The sequence below is a fragment of the Pseudopodoces humilis genome, chromosome 5 (assembly GCF_049639895.1).
Source record: "Pseudopodoces humilis isolate 2021_Gansu_Grassland_sample_001 chromosome 5, ASM4963989v1, whole genome shotgun sequence".
Classification (NCBI taxonomy): domain Eukaryota; kingdom Metazoa; phylum Chordata; class Aves; order Passeriformes; family Paridae; genus Pseudopodoces; species Pseudopodoces humilis.
In genome coordinates this window covers 29,209,843-29,230,679 of record NC_142204.1, presented here as the reverse complement: position 1 = coordinate 29,230,679, position 20,837 = coordinate 29,209,843, and the positions used below count along the sequence as shown (strand labels likewise).

Sequence of the window (20,837 nt, the reverse complement as noted above, 5' to 3'; positions counted from 1 at the left end):
GAGAGAAAGTCTTTCATATCAATGCAGTAGCTGCCAACTTGAGATCAATCTAATCTTAGCTGCAGTTATTTTTAACAGAACACCATAACAATCTATTATGCTCCAAATAGGTGGGGTTATTGAAGGCTTTATTTTATTCTCTTGCTCCCAAGCAAACTGACGGGAAGCAGATGTTCTCTTAGTGTACTCTGAAGTTAGGCCAGACACAGTAAGTGAAACTTCCTTACAGGTACTTGGTCTGAGTTAACAAGAAAATCAAATGGAGAAGTAAAGTCTTTGTCTGCTGTTATTTATTTAATTTTGGCTTTGGTTATTTGGTTTCTTTTAACTGGAGTAATTTCTGTTCCTTTTAGCAAGGCATCCTGTCAAAACTAGTTGAGTTTTTTAGAAGCTGGTTTCCTTTTCTACAGTATAAGAAAAACAATGACATACTTCACCGACTGGTAAGTGATCACTTTTTTTATTTTTCCATTTCCTTTCCTAATCCACAGGTCTTCCTCCCTTCCGTATCTCATCCTCTGAACAACATCTTTGGTCTGTATTGTTGGTTTTGCCTCTAAGAGTATTACTTACTCTTTAGATAATACTAATTCTGGTCTTCAGTTACTGTGCCAAATTGGGCAGAAAAGGACAGGAGCAGTATCAGTAGCCAGGTTGAGGATATTCAAAATGTGGAAGATAATAAAATATGTGAGAAATTAAATAAATTCTTGAAAGCTGAACTGAGTTTAATTACAGTGTAGGTACTCCTTTGGTGGAAGGCAGTGGGGAGATGCTGACTGAGAAAGTCCACGTTTGGTATCCTAGTGCCTTGTAGAGACCACCTAAGACAGAAGGTTCTAGAGTTGCAGCTGGGTATTGCACCCTCTGTTTCAGCCTGTTAGCTCAGGCACAGCACCACCACAGTGCAGCTGTACTGGCCCTGGACCCCTCCTGGCCTCTTTGTTTTGACACTACTCTCTGAAGGGCCTCTGCTTTTGGGAAAGGCAAATCAAACTTTGTTTACTCTTTCACTGCAGCACTGCTTTCCAGTTTGGGCTTGTCTCAGATCTGCTTTAACTTGTACCCTGCTCCTTCATGCTCCTAGTATTGCTTGCAAATGTCACTCTAGTCAAACTCTTCCAGAATCTAGAGTTTTGATTTATTTTTTTCTACTATGTTGTAGGGACGATGTCTTCAAATGGAGCTTCAAAAGAAAATGTTGAGCAACATGAGAAGTTAGAATTTTCCATTTCTCACAGAGTTATGCTGTATCTCAGTTCTCCTTTATCTCAGGAGGGCAAAATTTCCTTTGAAAATCTCTCATTAGTGATCTTTGATTGACTTTTTTCTTCCTCCCTCTTCCCCTATGAACTGCGGTTATTATGTTAACAGCAATTTTTAGGCTTACTTTCTTGAGATGGAGGCATAACCAAAGAACATGGAAAACATGTTTGTCCTGCTGCATACTACAGTAGAGTGCTAAAATGACACAGGATGCATCAGAGGAGGGCAGAGTTTCCTCTTGCACACAGTCCTGAAACAAATGTTTTTCATTAAAAGTAGAATGAAAGTTATCTGAGGTGACATCTGTGCATGGAATTAAATTTCTAAACTAGCTATCTTATGGTTTCATAAAGAATCTCATTCTGTCAGTGACAGAATGAAACAGATTTTGTACTGTGAAATGTCACACTTGTGTTAAAAGCTTCTATTAGAGACTTCTCAGAAATATTCTCTTTTCTCTCCTGTAATTAGCTAGATGCAGGGATGCACATGCTCAGTGTTTGTTGAGTCTTGTTATGGCATTCTTAAATTGAAGTAATTATGGTTTGGTGCAGTATGCAAATGAAAATTTCTAGGGAGTTCTCTGATAGTTGTATTTGTCTTCATGAGCTACATATTTGTCTTGAAGAGCTATAGTTGGGGGAAAAGTAGCAAATGCTTATGGGATCGAATTCACAACTGAGTAAATCCCTAAAGTTTGCCTGAGGTGTAGCAGGGGTGAGGTCTCTGGAGCCCCATACTGTTTCACGTTTGGATTGAGTTCTCTTGAAAAAGGTGCAGAATCCTGCAGGAGGGTACTCCACTGCCTTGGCTTGGTGCTTCCATCCAGACCTTACTGTTATTAAGTGTCCACAAGTGACTTTTTGTTGATTAATTAGCAATATCTCCCTTTCTCTCTCTAAGTTCTGTTTGTTAATTATATAAATGATGTCATGACATTTTCAAAAAAAGTATTTTCTGTTTCTTAATGATCTTCTAACAGATTCAGTACTTCTCTTATGCAAATACATTGGCATACTCTGGCCTGTTTCCAGTTGTTGTTACTATCTAGGTCAGATCACAAAGTCACTGTGATGCATCCTGCAAGCCTGAACTGTTAGGTAGTAGTGTGAGCTTTTAAAGTTAAACAAATTTAATAAAAAAGTATCTACTTGTCATATATCTGAAACATTCCTGTGCTCTGGGAACAGATTGTTGTCAGTAAAGTGTAGAGTGTGTGGGTGTTTTCCTTGTTCTGCTAACTTAATTTTAAGAATTTGCATATTCTTTACTAATGCCTGTTTTTTCTCCTGCCCATTTGTATGTGGTAAGGATGTTGGATTTCGATTTGACACGCTCCGTACCATCCTGCAACAGGAAGTTCTGCTGCAGGAGGATGTGGAACTGATTGAATTCCTTGACCCCAGTATCCTGTCTGCAGGGCAGTGTAAGCAACAGGAAAACAGACAACTTCCAACGCTACGCTCCCTAGCAACTCCTAATATTTGGTACTGTATTGAGGATATCTACCATTATAGTCACTGAGAAATAAGTAAAAAATATATTGTGCATTCTTGATATAAAATGCAACATTAAAGTAACTATATTTTTTTCATGTCCTTGGGTCTCTATTCTACTAGCCCCCAGATTTTTGTATAGGCATGTTTTTTTCATTGGGCATTTTATTGAAAGTGAATTTTAATCTGAGATGACTACATGAACATGAATGAATACTCTCTAATTAATATATTCTGTAAGGAAGAACTAACATAGTTGATTAATTCATTAATTTCTGAAGCTGTATAGAGGTGATTTTGATAATGAGACATGACTGTGAGACCTGAATTGGAAAGTGTTTATTTTGGTGGGGTCTTTATAAAATATGTTGTGGGTGGGAGAAGGTGAGGTGGGATGTCCAATTAATTTTCAGACATAAAATATTAGAAGAATAAACTAGAAAATATTTCAGTAAGATACATTGAAGTCAGCAGAGTCTTGTGGAATTTACTCAAGAGTACTGAAGGAGCTGACTGCAGCAGTATCTGAACAGCTACCACCCGTATTTAAAAAATAATAACATCAGTGGTTGTTCTGACAGTGTCTTGCTTGGAAATGCAGTAATCAGTAGAAAAAAAAATCACATAAAATGGGCCGGTGCTATTTTCTCATATATACACTAAAAATGTAGATAAAATTATTATAAAGTCACACCTCAACTGTTTCAGTTATGTCATTGTTGATTCTCTCTATCAAACAAGAGAACTTTTGACCCAGATTTTTCTGGTCCTAGCATTATTCAGTTTCTTCAACTTTCAGCTGATAAAGTACACTTAAAAAAATTGTGAATGTTGTTCACCTTCCAGATGACACCAAGTTTGTGTTTTCACAGACCAGAGGTCAACAGTAGCTTGGAGAAATGCCTTGTAAATGATAGAAAATTCAATAAAGGCAAAAGTTTAATGCTACACTTGGGAAGAAAAGTCAAGTTAATAAACACCAAGTGATGAATAACTGGGTATGCAGTACTATTCCAGGAAAGGATCTGCATATCTCTGGGATGGAATAGTGTTATGATATGTAGAAGGCTGTGATCAGTCATCATTTGTTCTGTTCAGAAAAGGGAAGGATATGAAGAAGAATAATGTAATTAATCTGCCAGTGATTCAAATTGGGACTTGGGGGAAATCTTTTGAACTCTAAGAATACTTAGGAGTTGGAATGCCAATGGCCTGGGTTGTGGAGTCTCCATTTTCATCTTTGGTCTGTCCATGATGGTTAACCAACCAACCAACCAACCAACCAAAAGCTGAAAATAAAGAAAGTGAGCTGTTAAATCCCTTCTGGTCTTTCATTGTTGTGATTTGCTTTATTTTATTTGTAAGACTTTAATGTACCAAGGAAGTTAGAAACTGTGTGTCTGTCCCTTTTAGCGGAAGTTACATATTTGGAATATTTTAACCTTGGATCTTTACTGAGACATATCAGTAGCCAGTAGCCCTAAAGAGTTAACACTTGTAAAGCTGATTGAAATTTGACCACAAAACTGTCCAGGAAGTAGAAACCTGTGCCTTAATTTAGAAATGGAAAAATATTCCATGTGAATACTTCCAAACCTAAATTCAGGATGCACAGCTTTAAGGGATGAAGGAAAAAAATATTTTTCATTGAAAACATTCTAGAAAAGTATAGTTCTAATGCACCTTGAGGCTGGTATCTCATCCATCTCTTTGATGATTGTGATTATTTTCCAAAAGCATACAATAATATCTATGAAACAGTGGTTTTTCTAGCAGTTACTTATTTATTGCATTTTTATAGAGGAAAGTAACAACTTTATAAGCTTTTTAAATGTCTTTGAGAAATAACTGAAATACTAGGAACCTTATACTTTAAGGATTTTCAAAAGGTGTCAGATTATTTTAAATGATTATTCAAGCCATCTTTATAAAATTGTGTTAGAAACTAGTGGTGCATTGGTGTCCAAGCTAAATGAGTCAGACTCTAGAAAAAATATAGCTGGCACTAACTGAGGGATTTGCTACCAAAAGAAACATGCCCTTCCCTACTGTACTCTTGAACCTGGAAGTACAGATTCCTACACGCCCTGGCTTATAATGCTGAGTAGTCAGGTTTTTTCTTTTTCTTTTTTTTTTAATTTTTTTTTTCTATTTTTTAAGTCATACGTGTAAGAGAAACTGACCTTTCAGAGTGGTACATTACTCTCCTACTTGTGCTGTAAAAAAGCTGAAGATTTCCTTAGAGTATACCAGCTAAGTAATATCGTGTATGTATTCATCTAAACCCATCACAAGTAGTTTTCAGTGTTTACAGTTCCCTTCAGGACCTACAGAAATGCCCCACAATAAGATGTTGTAATCTCAACTGTAACTGAAAACTTGGTACTTGTCCCACTTGTTTGCTCTCAGTAACGTGTGGTTGGTGGTACTGTCTCTGTTTGCAGGGATGTCTCGCTGTTCCTTGCCTTTGTAAGTGCACTGCTTATGTTTCCTTCGTGGTGGAAGGAATCATCATGGCTGCTGTGCGGACCGGTGCTGCTCCTCTATGCAGTCTTTAGAGTGTGGGGCGCGTGGAGGACAGCCAAGCTGCAAATGTCCCTGCGAAAATACTGTCTCCAGCTGGAAGAAACAGTGGCGAATAGCCGAGCCTTTACTAATCTCGTTAGGAAAGCTCTACGACTCATTCAAGAGACTGAAGTGATTTCCAGAGGATTTACCCTGTGAGTCTGTATTTCACTTTATTTAATACACAGATCCATTCAAACCAGCTGTCATCTAGAATTGTCTTGTTACACTGTCTCCCATAACAAGTGGAATTATTGGAAAACTTAATACTTCAAGGTTTTAAGTGAAATGAAAGAGTATAATTACTATTCATACTAAAAGTATGAATTCTAACAACTCAATATTAGAACCCCACATCCTGTAGGTGAATTAAATCTCACAAAACTCATATGCCTTTGAAATGTCCTGCATTGCTAGCAATGAAATATATGAACAAATGGACTTTGAATGAAATTAACTATTTTGCCGAGTCATTTAGAGAGTTTTTTATCTTACGTTACAAAATTGATGTAAATAAACTGATCTGCAAGTAGTTGCTCATATTTTAGAAAACAGGATGACATGAAAACCATTCTATTTTTATTTAACAAATAGGTCTGAAGTAGTGAGAACCCAGTAGTCAGCAAAAACCATCAAACATAATTTCCCACCTCAAGTAAACTTAACATAGTCTCTTTTTCTTGCATACGATTGTTGAAACATTTAGATTCTTAAATTATTGACTGTTGAATTTTCCTCTCTTCCACTTAAGGGATGCAAAAGTGTTTCTGATTATTTAGCTCTTGTAGTTATTTGATAAGTTTTGCTGATCTGCTGTGTGAAAGGGCATCAGAAAGTGTTCAGTATATGCAGTGATTCCAAAGCCAACAGGCCTGCTGTTTCTGTGCACTCTCATTGCAGTGAATGCTTTTGTGTTGTAATCACCTATGATGAATCCATGTGTGCCAATTCTGCTTAAGGCTAAAGGAGGTGGGAAACACCAACACCTAAAATACAGTCAACTTCCTTCCAAAAAAAAAAAAGCTAAAGTTCCCTTGTGGGCAACAAGTTGTTTATCTGTGCCAGACCAACTATTCTACATTCAGACACATGTTCTTACATGCAAGTGTGCAACTTTAGACTTAAAATTATGGATTTATTTTTTAGCTTGAGATGCCTTCAGTGTATTTCACTGGAATGTTTCATTGGAAATGTTTCATTCTCCCTTTGGAATGCATAAGCATGTCTTCAATCTGCCTAGCTATGTGATTTTTGTTTTGGTCTGGATTTTTGCTGAAGAAGCATATACTTGAGCAATAGGCAGTCTTATCTTTGCAAATGGGTTCTTAAAAGAAATTATTCTTCGGGCTTGTCCAAATTACAGATGAGAAAAACATTTGGATTTTTGCCTAAGTTTAAGCAAATGAACTTGTGGTCAATGTCTTAAATCGCTGCTGCCTTGTTCTTTTACTACATTTCTTAGATAACAGATTAACAAAAACCAGACTGGTCTTTAAGCTGGTGCTTGATCTAATAGCTTCTTTACTTGAAACTTTGGCAAGCTTTTCAAAAGACTTTGGTATATGGATGGAGTGGGAGAAGTCTGACTGTGCCAGCATCCTTGCTGGAACAACTGTACAGTATAAAGAAGTCAGTGCTGTACATGTGTTGGGTTGGTTTAACCTAGAGGCAGTTCTAACTCCAGAGTGTCCTTTTCTGCATCCATATATGCAAGAGATGCTGCTTCTGCATAGGGCAATATGAAATTCTTTGCTTTTGAATATGATTCAAAATGCTAGTTTTCCCTTTTTTTTTTTTTTCCTAGAATTTTCTACAACAGAACAAGTTTACTATGTTCTTCTGTAGTAAGGCTATCAAAATCTTCGTGCTTATACATAAAGAGTCTCATGCCAGTGTGCCATGAGAAATGGTAAACCATGAAATGGTTGCATTTGAGAAGTTACTGAGTATCCTCTTGTGTTATTTTACATCCTTGAAAGAATTAAATTTCAATCAGGTACAGCATCCCGGTCAGTGTTACATGTGCAGCTGTTTTAAGGTACTGCTAACTCAGCACAGTTTGGCCTGTGCATTGACCATATTGTGAGTGGAAAAGTATTGAAGCTGTTATTGAAAGAGTACCAAATTCAGACTTTGACTGGTTGTACTTGGCTAAAATCTGACAGGGCAAGTCCAGGTCTGCAGCTTTGGCTTGAGGTTCCTTATTCTCCACTGCTGGTTTTCGTCCCCATGACACCATCCATTGCTGTTTTCATGAGCTAATTTACACATCCATTGAAATATCTATGGCTTTGCTTTCTTCTACCCTATTTGCCCCTTATTAATTGATACTGGACTGTCTCTGTAAATGGTAGATTTTTACTGATGAGGTTTTGGTCAGCTTTCTATACATTAAGTGGCTTACTACTGTGTGGTAGTGACTGCTATACTCAAATAGACAGGCAAACATCCTTTTGCCTTCATTCCCCTCCCACCCAGTAAAACTGACTGCAGCTACGTAGATCAGGAGCTAAGAACTCAAGCAGGGAGCTTGGATTATGAAGTGGTCCCTTCTAATCTCAACTATTCTATGATTCTGTAATCCTGTCAGGCTTCTCTTACATTAGCTGTTCTCAAAGACAACTTGATATTCTGATTCGAGCGTGGCCTTTGGAAGTGTTTAACGCTCTGTTGGAGTTTCAGGTGTGTCTGTGGTAACAGCTCTGTGTTGCAGAGATGGCCAAGACCTCACCTGGATAGCTTGGATTACAGAAGTTGCTTAGCAAAGGTAGGGTACTGGTCTACTCAGGCAGAAGGGCAGTATTTCTGTCTAATTGCTTCATTTGCAATTAGCCAGATGAAGCCTGATTACAGGTTGCAGCCTGGAATTTCTGGAGGGTAATGAAAGTATGCCCATTGTCTTGCATATCATAAAACAAGAACTGAAGGAATACATAATGAAAGTTTGCAGGAGTAAGCAGCAAGTGTTTACTCCCTTGCTTGTCCCCAAAAAATTAACTTCTTTTCCAAAATGCTCCCTTTTTACTGTATTTTAAACTAGAATTAAGCTCTGTGAGCTTAATACAATATGGATATATATTAGCATCCTTAGAGAACTGCTTTCATGCCAGAGTACAGTAGTAGATTTTTATTAATGTGTTTATATAAATTTGTTAAAAGTTGAAAGCCAATTCAAGATTTGGCTTGTAAAATTACTGAAGAAATATGTTGTTGTTCTATACAGTAAAATGGGTTTGGAGCTGTAGGAAAGGGGAAATTCACCCTTAAATTTTTTTTGCTTCTTGTGGCTGATATGCAAAGCTGATAACATCTTGATAACATATGATAACATATAAGTCCAATTAAAATACATAGAAGATAAAAGAGACTTTTTACAAGGGTGTGTGGTGATAGGGCAAGGGGAATTGGCTTTAAATTGAAATAGGGCAGGTTTAGATTAGATATTTGGACAAAAATTCTTGACTATGGGCATGGTGGGACACAGGAACAGATTGTTCAGAGAAGCGGTGACTTACCCGTCCCTGGAACTGTTCAGAACCAGGCTGGATGGGGCTTTGAGGAGCCTGGTGGAAGGCGTCCCTGCCCATGGATCTTTAGGTGATCTTTATGTTCCTTTCCAACCCAAACCATTCTGTGATTCTGTGAAGATAAATGAAACACTAGAAATTTAGGGATATGACATGCCTGACAGAAAGATATATAATAGATTCTATTAATTTAAATTAGTAGAATAAGGAAGATTTTTTTTTTCTAAAAAGCACTGAAACAATCCATTCCAGAAGGAAAGCAGATTGTTTTGCTGAATACTGGCAGTACATGCTGTGCATGAGTTATGCTATATTTATTCTCTATGGGAGTTGGAAAAGTCTGCATCACTGACTAGAACATAGATATCTCTCTCTTTATTATGGTAGAAGAATTTTGCTCCTTTTCTTTGAGCTTGCTTCTGACAGTTCACATGGGCTTGGGTCTACAAACTGATGCAGGTTTATACATAAACACTTCCAGTTACTACTTTCAAAAGCTAGGGAAAGGTTAGAGATTGGCATGTATTACACTACATGCTCTGTTCCCTAGGTGAAAGACACAGCACGGCTAGCATTTTAAATTTACATTTAGAAATGGAAATGAACACAGTTTGTTTTTTATTTTTTCAGATTTTAAAGTAGTTTATGAGATGTTATATAAACCATTTTAATAACACATCATTTAAAATGGTATGCAGATATTTTATATTGTATTTCAGCTAGCATATTGAATAGATGGCAATATTTGGCATGAATCTGCTTGTGTTAATAGTTAAATATACTAATATATGGCTCCAGCCTTGCTCACTGGGTGGGCTGCTCTGGTTTTCATATTTGATAGTGAAAGCCACAAGCTATTTCCTCTCCCAGTCAATATGCAGCACGGTCCAGCTAAGCACATGGAGTAGGACTGACATTTTCCCAGCAGTGTCAGTCTGCTGACTTGGTCAGATTCTCAGTCAGATGGACTACAGAAATAGTTACCAGTGCAGCAATCCACCTCAGGCTTTACCAGGTACCGTGTATGCTTTTCCCTTTTAAGTGACTGCACGTGCAATCACCTCTTCACTGTGCCCTGGGAAAGGTGAGAGCAGAAGCAGGCTTCCAGCCCCAAACAATTAATCATAACTGATTGTCCTGTTGTCATTATGTTCATTCCTGAGCTGATTGTAGTAAAAACAGTCCCAGCAAGCAGAGTGCACCTAGGCTGTTTCCAGAGTCTCAGTCGCAGGTTTGACATCAGATTATATAGGAAGAGATAGAGCTGGAGCTTAAAGTTCCACAGACCTGTTCAATGTTCACCCAGTTCACAGTTCATTGTGTTTTCAGATGAGGTGATTTCTTACAGTGCTAAAGCCAATCTGAGTTACATTCTAATAGGCAAATGGCATCATTTCCTTTAAATGGTATATTCACCTGAATAGTCAGACACCAAATGCATTTTCCAATATGCTTGTGTGGTGTATACATTTCATGTGTTTACCTGTCAAGTCTCACAAACACAGCTGCCATTCATTGCATGATGATAAAATCTATGTCATCTCTCAAAAATATTTCTCCTCACCTAGAAAACTTTCTGCATCAGGAAAGTTAAAAGAATATAGTGATTTGCAGGAAAAGCTATGTGTTGGCACCTTTTTTATGCAAAAATTATTGAAAAAATAAATTTGGATATAAAGAGGTATGTATTAAATACACGTTTATTGAAACTTCCAAAGCTCACAGTGGGCATGTGATAGTTTTGCATCCTGATTGAGATAATATTATGGTATGTATACCATTAATGTACCATTTTGGAAAACTTTAGAGAAAATAAATGTGCTCAGGAGTTTTGCAACAGCTCAGATGAGAATAGATTAAGGCTATTTACTGAGGAATCCTGGCTGCTGTCCAAAATTTTGATTAACTATATCATTGATATGATAAGGTTTTTTTTACTCTCCTAGTTACTGAGTGATTTGAAAAAGCTTTCTAAATAATGAAATAATAAATCTGATGTACTGTTCTTTAAAAATACTTTAGGACACCTGTACAGTTGTATCACATTTTACTTTTCAAGTTTGCTTGACAGGGTCAGTGCCGCTTGCCCATTTAATAAAGCTGGACAGCATCCTAGTCAGCACCTGATTGGCCTCCGGAAAGCCGTGTATCGCTCCGTCAGAGCCAACTTCCGAGCTGCAAGACTGGCTACTCTGTACATGCTGAAAAAATATCCTTTCTGTAAAAACCCACCAGGTCAGGTAGCCCATGCTGCCTACCTGCAGTGTTTAGAGTCGGGATGTCTAGAAACATACAGTATCTAATTACATATCTAAACAAGGGAAAGAAAAGGTAGAGTAGTAAAGTGGGGCTTGTGTTTGGTTTGGAGCATGCTTAAAATTTGCCTTTTTGTGTACTGTGCAGTGTGAGATAAGATTCAGTGCACTGAAAACACTGTATCATTATTGACACTCATACTTTTGGTGAAAGTGCTGAAGATGTGTTTCAGAGCCCTTCAAGATTTTGTTTTATAATTCCTCTTAGCCCAAAATATCCCTTGCATCAAAATATCCTCTTCTCTCATCAATATGGCCTTTCACTCGACATCCCTGTGTTCAAAGGTAAGTTGGTTTTCTACTACCAAAATTAACTGCAGCAAATTTATGTTAATGTATAGTTCAAATATGTTAGAAGGAGATCAGTCTGATGAACCTGTGACAGAGAATTAAAAATTGTAGGTCACAGCTTTATTCATGGTGATACAAATTGCATAATCTTGATATTGTTATCGTTCTCACTTCTATTCAGCAGAACTAGAAGTTCAGCAATATTTGCTTGTGGCTAGTGTACTATCTTTTAGTTAGATAGCTGCCTGCAGTGAGTACAGTTAAATAATTTTGCCCTCATTAAAATTTCTTCCCATGTAGGAGAGAAAATATGCAGTCATATATATGCCTTATTCCAGGCAGTTGTGTCAAACTTGGTACACGAGTAATTTAATGAGACGGAAGGTCATATATTGCTTACATTTTGTGTGGAGGGACAGTTGGGTACTAGCAGAAACAACTCAGCATTTTCTTACACTATTCTTGCTCTGATTTGTTTATGTCAAAAAGAGTGCATTGTTCAAAATCACAGAACAAAATGCCATAGAAAAGTGTATTTCTCTTTTAATTTGAAATCTAAGGTTATATCAGGATGCAATGGCTGAAAGCCTAAACTATAAATTAAGCACTTCGGGTTAAGTATTTACAGGATGTCATGTAGACCAGTTCAAAAGCTCTCTGCACTGTCCTACACTGAATTGTTTGGTGATTCAGGCAGTGCTTCCCTCGGCATGCTAGCTGCTTAATACTTTCATTCTTAAGAGCCTTGTGGGTTCTGCATCATGGGAATCTGATGTAATTATATACAAGCTGGATGGAGGAAAACTTTTAGCTTATTTTAATGGCTGATGTTAATAATCTCACTCTCAGCTGATGCAGAATGGTCTGATACTCCATTTCCCTTGAACTATTTTGATAGGTAGGATCTGGGCCTTGGACCGTGTACACTTAAAAAGCTTGGATTTTGTTGTGAGGTGATGTTCTTTGGTGTTAAGGCATAAATAGTGTTATTTTTTTATTAGTGATAAAACCAGACATTGGATAGTAGTATTTTAAACTGAGTGATATCTGACCCCATTAGAATGGAATGCATATAAAATGCAATCTAGGTCTTTGAGATTCACTCAGCATAGGGAAATTCGCAAATTTCCCGTAGTAAATCTAGTAAAAACTTGTTCCTTCTCCTCTGTAAAGGTTTACTTACTGCGTCATGAACTGTTAGAAAAACACATACCTTTAACTTGGGAGAGGGAAAGTTCATACAAGAAAACAAGTAAGCTACATAAAAAGTAGTACCCTGTTGAGATTATAAAAGCCTAAATTGCCATGCTGGAAGGTCTGAGTAGAGACACTTGGGCATTTTTCAGTGCAATGTTTCTTCCTTGACCAGCCAGTTTATCACATGCTTAGCTCACCCCTGGTGAGCAGGCAAGAATTTTGTAGAAGAGCAGCTTGGATTTCCCAGGGATTCTGTGAAGCCCTCATGTTAGGTCTTTAGATGGGAGTGTGCTTTTGAATGTTCAATTGTTACATCCAGGGATACATTAGCATTCTTGTTTTTTACAGGTAAATAAGGGTGTCTAAGCTGATAGAGGTTAGACATTCACTGTACAGGTATTTTATTCTGGATTTGACAGTTCATTATTAAGTAGCACTGCCTTCTCTTTCAAGCTAATAAGGTGAGTGAGTTAAACAGATGAATGAAATATTTTCACAGAGACGAAAAATTAAACTAATCTAAGATAGTTGGGCTTTAGTATTTTGGCTTTAATAGAAGGCATTAGGGCTAAAAATACTACTAGATCAAAGTGCACGAAGGAAGCATGTTCCTTTATATAATGGTGTGTATATGTTTAAACTTTGGAAATGTTTGATCCTTAGGAAGCTAATGGGGGCATGGGATCAGTTCTCTGCTTTCATCTGTCAGATAGAAATGGGAGTGGAAGGGTTGCAGTAGAGGAGGGTAAGGCAGGAGGTGCAGGAGGCCACCAGGAATCCCTGGCTGACACAGTATAGGTAAGTGGTTTCTTGGTCAAACCTTGCATTTGAGACTGGAATTTATTTTTAGCATGAATTAGGAATCCACATGTGTCCAAACTGCTTTTTGTGGTGTTCATACTGTTGGAAATGTCATGTTGCAGGCTAACAAGGAGTACAAGTAGTTTCTAAGATAAGTGATCCTGAAGGGTTTTGACCTGACATTTCAATTTCTGATGGAGTTACCATCCTCATCCTACGTGCTCCCTCTGCTGGGCACGCTGTCAGGTTAATTTACAGTAGACACCATTTATGTGAGGCAGCTGCTGGTGACAACAGCAGTATTCTGATCCTAATTAATTTACATTGCAGGGTTTTTATCTGAACACTTAACAGGCTTCTTCCTTTCCAGACATTAGGGATAAAGGAGGGAGAAATGTGGTTTTTAGATGGACACTTTGCTTTACTGTTTCCTGGGACACAGAATATTAGTTTTTCATGCAGTGTTCTTCTGCTTAACTGTTAAACATCTCTTGAGCAAAGCACTTTTGCAAGTTCAATCCTATGAGAATTTAGCACGATGCAAATTTGGGTGTGAAAGTGGATGGAACTTGTAGCTTCCCCCAGAAAACACATTAGCTGGACAAGAGACAAGTGCTTCTAATAGGCTTTATGAGCAAGAGATGAGAGCATTCAATTTCTAGATCAAACTATAAATGAAAAAAAAACATGTTTTAAATTAAGACCATCTTTTCATTAATGCTTTACAAATTATATATATTTCTATGGAACAAATGTGATTTTGTACTAATGACCGTAAGTTTACATTTCTGTTTTAAAATTAATTTTACTATTTTATGACTGGGTAACTATCAGAAAACATGCAAAAATCTTGAACTGTTCCTCCCCAACCTGAGGTTAACCTAAAATTAATGCTATTTTAAAGTAAATGCTGCATAGTCTAAGAAATATTTTATCTGTCTTCTGGTATCAGTTATATTGGGCTTGCTTCCTACTTTTTAAGCATTTTTGAGGGCTAGAAATGTACATTTTCCTACTGAGATTTTAAATATGATGAATGGTGTTGATAGATACCAGTTTGTCACTCATCCTGCCAAGATCATGTCTTTACAGTGATGCAATCAATAAAGTTAATGGTATGACAGGGAGTTCCTGCTCTTCACAGAGCTCTCTGAAATGTCAAAGACCTTTTACTGTAAAGACCTCTGAGCAGTCCATCCACAGACAGACCTCTCAGCAAATTCACATCCTGAGTTTAATCTGTAACACAGGCTACCTTTAAAACTTAAAATGGCACAATTGTTCTCTTTCCTCTGTTCCTTAAACTTCTAGTTTAAGATTAACATGAACTGTCTCTTGGAAACTCAGTCTTTAAAAGTATGCTGTTTCAAAAGGGCTGCAGGGATTTTTCATCAATCTACTTTGTTTCTTTTTATGTGTTTGTATTTTGACATAGGTGTTCTGTCAGTGTTTTCTCTCTCATCCTTCTAAGAACATTTAAAACTTGTGCTTCAAATAAAGATTGCAAAACTTTAAATTAAACACGATTCAGGTGAATTTGGGATGAAAGTCTGTGGTTTCATAAAAATTGCCTGGAATAAGAAACCTTATAAAGTATTTATTTCCTTTTCTGTGTGTTTAATGCAAAAGTGGCTTTGTTTACCACCTTAACTCCAGCTAAACTTACCCTCTGAACTCGGAGAGTGACAACGTGACCAGCTACATCTGTGTGGTCCCCTTTAAGGAGCTGGGTTTGGGACTGAGTGAAGAGCAGGTCTCCGAAGAGGAGGCACACAATCTGACTGATGGCTTCAGCTTGCCTGCACTCAAGGTAAGCTCTCCCAGATGGGCTTGATCCATATAGGCTCCTGGTGAAAATCTTCCTGTTGTCATGAAGTCCTGTGGCTTGTACATCCTAGCGTGTAGCAACACACTGAATTGAGGGCAAGGTGTAATCGGTCAGGCTCTTACCATGTGTTTCTACATTTATCAGCATTCCCATGATTTCTTTGTGCATGTAGAGAAAGAGAAGTTACTAAATACAACATAAGGATTTTTTTCTGCAAATCATGGAAGTTCAAGTCAGTGTTCTATAATCAGCTTGATCAATCCCCTTAAACATTATATTTTTCTCTCTGATTTCACCTGATCCCAGCTGAATAAAATAATTTCTGGATTTGTACTTAATTCTTTTTTTATCTAATCTCTTGACATGTATAAAAGGAGAGACATCAGAAATCACAAATTAGTTGTAAATGCCAAAGGGAGTAGCTGCATTTATTCACACTGAGGAGTAGAAATCATAAGCTTGGACCCCTGCTGCTGTGAGCCAGTGTTGTTCTTCAATCTTTGAAAAGCTTTTAACTGAACAGAGTGACAACTATGTAATGGCCTTTTGATCTATTTTGTTTTGAGATGTTAGGTATTTTTTATTTGCATGAGTCAATTGGAAGGAAGATCTAATTTGAATGCAAGTCTTCTATACTCTAATGGTCCTCTGCCAGGGCAATTCCCCTTTAGCATTGTCTTTTTAATAGAAAATTCCATTATTATATGACTTATATGTTTCTTTGGGGTTGGCTTTCATTGCATTTTTTTCTTTTAATTTATAGACCTTGACTTCTTTTGTTCTGATGGTAAATGTTACCAGTAATAATGATTATTTAGCTTTGAGGCTTTGACTAATTAGTTGTAAGCTAAGAGCTACAATAAATAGCAGGTTTTGGGGGTTTTTTTTCTTGCATTTTCTTGCATTAATTGCAACAATGTAAGCCTGCTAATTTACCCACTTCTTTTTAAGCACAAGAAGCCAGTCAGAGGTACCCAAGCTTGTAAGTTAAGCCTTTGTTTACCTGCAATTTGCAGTAATTTAACTGAACTCTGTTTTAGTTAAACTGCTTAGGATACTTTCTGGATACAGCTAAGCTCACAACTAATAAATCTCAATTTATGGTAGCTCATAACAGCCAGCAATGTAGGCTGGGTGTGGTATAGCTGAATCAATATAAATTAACATAAATCAGTCCTAAGCAGATTCCTGTGTAGGTATAACATACTTTGATAACCTTGGGACATATTTGTGTAGTGAACCTTGGATGTGCAGTCCAGTTTTTTTCACCTTGAGAGAATTTGTCTTTATATTAAAATGCAGGTCATGCTAAGCCATATGACAAATGTAGCATGTGTTTTTTGGCTACCTTGTGCTTGAAGTAAATTTAAAGAGTGAAAATTTTCACTAAAGAAAAAAATACCAGTTTAAGCTGAGGAGAGCCAGTTGGATATTTTGTGTGTCAGCAAAGATCATCAGTCGTTATTGGTGGAGCAAGCTGTTTGCAACCGTAAATACATCTGAAATTTCCTTTTCTCTTGTTGTTGTGCCTTTTTTCAGGTAGGTTTTTGAATATTATTATCAGTTCCTGAAGTCCACTATTTCTGTGTGCTACTTTTTTACTGCCTGTGATTTATGTCTGGTGGAAGGGATTGGTCTTCTTTTGTGCTTATTACAGCATGAGCTTTTGATTTTTTTTATCCAGGGCACCACACATTCAGGGACACTTGAGTGATTGCTGCCCATTTGTTTGCTTTGTATTTTTGCACCCATCCAAATCAGTCTTGCATGTGTGCCCCAAATTAATTTTATGTCATTCATGTATTCTTTTTTCTCATGAGCATCTTTTGTAAATTGAGATTAATTTTTTTCTCTTGGAATACTCTTTCAGTTGCATCCAATTATTTTTGACATGATGAGTAAATGTTTTGTCTTCCTTGGTCTGGAATGCTTGTGAATAAGTTTCAGTCTGCACCTCATAATCACCTACAGCTGATCCCTTTTAATAAGGGCCATTTCTGCAGAGAAAAACATCATAACCTTTAGACATAAAAGGTGCTGCTGTACTGTCATGGTCCACTGAGCAAACTTCTCTAAACTAAGAAAACAGTCATTTCATTGGAAGTGGAAGTTTTCAAGAAATTGAAATTTTGGGTTGCCTTATTCCCAGGTGGACCAGCCTCTTTAGTACCATATATAACACTGTGGATCAATCAATTTCTTAGAAGTCTTTCCTTCCTTAGTGGTATTGGTGGAATTTCTTACTTTGGCTGAAAAAAGAAATGTTAGCAGCTCAACTTTCTTCATATGTAAAATATTTTTTTGTTGAAGTACAGTGCAATTAGGCTCATGTTTCAAGGTTGGGTGTGGGGCAGTGCAGTAATTATTAGATTGTAGAAATGACAGCTTTTCCTTATAAAGGGAAAATGTCTTTGCTGCCACTGGAATTTTGGCAGCCCTTTACGAGCTGTAGTGTATGTGGAGATTATAGCAAATAATGAAACTGGCCGATGGGAATATGAGGTTTTGGACTCCGACAACTTTCTGAGCATAATTGCATTTAATATCCTTCATCAAGGAATTAACAGTCACCTAAGGGTCACAAGATCTGAACCTCACATGCTCTGGAATACCCTTCATAAACAGTCAGCGGATTTTTGCAGTTTTTCTAAGTTCCTGTTGCTGGCCAAGGAATGTTTTCCCATGGTGTATCTGTACATTTACTTTGGAAGCTGATTGCCTTCCAGGTGCACAGAGCTAACTAACCCTACCCTGTTTTGCAGGTCCTCTTTCAGCTCTGGGTAGGGCAGAGTTCAGAATTTTTCAGGAGGCTGGCGCTGCTGCTCTCCCCAGCCAACGCATCCCCCAAGCCCTTGGTGTCCCCGGAGCGGCTGCCTCACCACATCCTGCGCGACGTGACCCAGGGCCTACCTCACACCCACGCCGCCTGCTTGGAGGAGCTCAAGAGGAGCTACGAGTTCTATCGCTACTTCGAAACTCAGCATCAGTCGGGCTTGGAATGGCCAGCCAGGACCAAGCAGGAGTCCAGAGAGCTCAACAGTCTCCAGACAGCGGTACGCAGCTTGCAGCTTCACCTCAAGGCACTGCTCAATGAGTAAGTTTACACATGAATTAACAAAGTATGCAGAAGGCTTTGGACTTGAAGTTCTTTGGGTTGTCAGCTTGTATCCCCAACTAAAAGCAAAAAAGGCAGATACATACAGTCTTTGCAATTATAGCCACTCAGTATGGGCTCAAAGATCCTTGGTTTACTGTGGAATCTGATATTTTTCCTGGGTATTCTTTGAGTATCTGGTGAAAACTTGAAGATAAGCAGTGCACTAAGATTTTGCCTTGCTTTTGTCACTCCCTTATAAAAAATATGAAAATGTAATTATCTTCCACTGATTTTTCAATATATCAAATGCTTTACAAGAACATTTAGCTCATAGTAACTACCTAATAAATATCCTTAAAGATTTGTTACTGACTTGGTGAAATGGTTGAGACTGTCCTATTCCTTTAGTCTTACATATAAAATTATTATAAAAAATTCAGGTAAGCAATGTATCTTGATGTAGAAAAAAATATTTTAATTTTAAAATTTTGGGGAGTCTTTGAGGAATTGACTGACTTCTTAAAGAAAATAACAGTATATTACATGAAATACTTGAACGAATGGTGAAGTCAAATATTTATTATTACTTACTGCTGTTTTTCTCCTTATCACTTAGGGTAATAATTCTTGAGGATGAACTTGAAAAGCTTGTTAGCACTAAGGAGACACCCGAGTTGACAACAGAAGCCCGTCAGGTTCTGGAACAAAAACTAAAGTTTATTCAGCCTCATATCCAGGCAAGCAACAGCTGCTGGGAAGAAGCCATTTCTCAGGTGGAAAAAATAAGTGGAAGAAACCCAAATAAAAAAGGTAAATGTGAGAGATTAATTTAGCAGCTAATGGGATACGCTTCAGAGATGAAATGGTCAAATGGGTCAATTACAGTGTTCAACCTATATATCAGAATTTTAGCTAAAGAAGGTCTTACAACCATACACTTTGAAAAACTTTGTCCTTACATCAGGCTTTTTCACTGTGATGGCCTTGAAGCTTTCGTTTCAGCAAAAAATGCAAACATATTAACTCAGTCTGTTAGACCTGTGGATTCAGATGGTTACATTTTCAGGTGCAGACTGATCATGGCTTTTTGCCCTTGATTGGTCAATCACCTGTGAAGGGGTAGGATTTTAATGAATCACCCTCAAGATCTTCATTTATTCACTGCATTAAAATTATCCCATTAATTGAAATGATAATGGCAGTGTCATTAAACTTTTTTGACAATCACATTTCCTGGAACAATTTAAATAATGGAGGATATGTGGAGCATATAATACTCATTTACTTCCTCTGTCAAAGACTGTGAGCTAATCTTTGGTGTTCTTAAAAGTCTTAGTGAGCAGCATATCCCAGCATTTTGTTTGTTGTCCTTCTCCTTAGGGATCTGTACTGCCCATGCTGTTCTTGTGAAGCACAAACAGCTTAAATAACTGCAGCGAACTTAGGCTCTCCTGTCATGGAATTGAACCTGTAATTTCTAATCTTTCTTTTTTCCAGGAGAATTTTTACTGTCCTAGGAAGGCACAGCCCAGCATCTGAAAAATGCTGGTAATGGAGACTGCACTAGGAAAATTGAGGGGGGAACTTGGGGTATCAGCAAGTTACCTGCAGAAATCCAAATCTGAAGTGCTCTTAATGATGTATAGGTGGAGTATCCCGTAGATGCATAAATATTGCTGTGGGCCTGCAGGCAGGCTGACCTTATTCATTCTTACATCAGAACTGGGAGCACTGGGAGGCTTCTTGCAGGCTCTGTGCAGGTCTAGACATGGTATAAACAAACTCCTGTAGTTTGCCTGATAGTGCTGCCATACAGCTTCCCCCTCAGTGCTGCATAAAACATCCTGTGAGGATGTTAGATGTAGCCTGATACATTTGCATGTGCTGACCTGTTGTGTTCTGTTGATGCTTTCCACAACATGCAGATCCACTGATCTTTTTTCCCCTTTCCTTTCCCCTTTCTAGACTACACACCATAGTATTTTTAGTTATTTTAGTTTTATTTTTACTTTGTGTATAAATTTCACAGCAGGCCTTTTTATTATAACTTGCTTCCTTTTAAAGTTCAGTACAAAAATAACCTTGTGTGTGATCTAGAAGGAAGGGATTGCGTGGGAAATAAAAAATAAAATAATCCTTCACTTTTACCCACCGCTTTCCTGGAAATGTGTTGGGATTGAACCTCTATTTTGCAACAAGTTTATTGAACTAGTCCACAGAAGCCACTTTAAATTATTTTGGTCATTGAAAACTATTTTTATCTGACAACATTTGACATTCCTGATACATTTCTAAGCCATCCAGCTTCTGTGAGTTGAACTTGTCAAGCTGTACATGAAATCAAATTCAATTCTTTTGCTGTCTTCCTACAAATTTTAACAGCTGGTCTGTCAGTCATGTTATGTAAATTACTTCAATAAATTGTCTCATTTTTTTTCAATACTTTATGAAAGC

General features: G+C 37.5%; 1 protein-coding gene across 2 annotated transcripts in view; it reads left to right on the top strand.

The window, feature by feature from the left end:
* VEZT (vezatin, adherens junctions transmembrane protein) overlaps nt 1-20,837 on the top strand; it is a 60,439-nt gene that overhangs the window by 20,390 nt on the left and 19,212 nt on the right. The window contains exons 3-9 of one of the 2 annotated variants that reach the window (XM_005519435.3): nt 354-443; nt 2,578-2,753; nt 5,207-5,482; nt 10,926-11,063; nt 15,121-15,268; nt 18,049-18,380; nt 19,000-19,193. In XM_005519435.3, the coding sequence (XP_005519492.1) occupies nt 354-443; nt 2,578-2,753; nt 5,207-5,482; nt 10,926-11,063; nt 15,121-15,268; nt 18,049-18,380; nt 19,000-19,193 (1,354 nt within the window). Of the gene's footprint in view, nt 1-353; nt 444-2,577; nt 2,754-5,206; nt 5,483-10,913; nt 11,064-15,120; nt 15,269-18,048; nt 18,381-18,999; nt 19,194-20,837 lie in introns of both variants that reach the window. The other variant, XM_014248901.2, reaches the window with a different exon arrangement.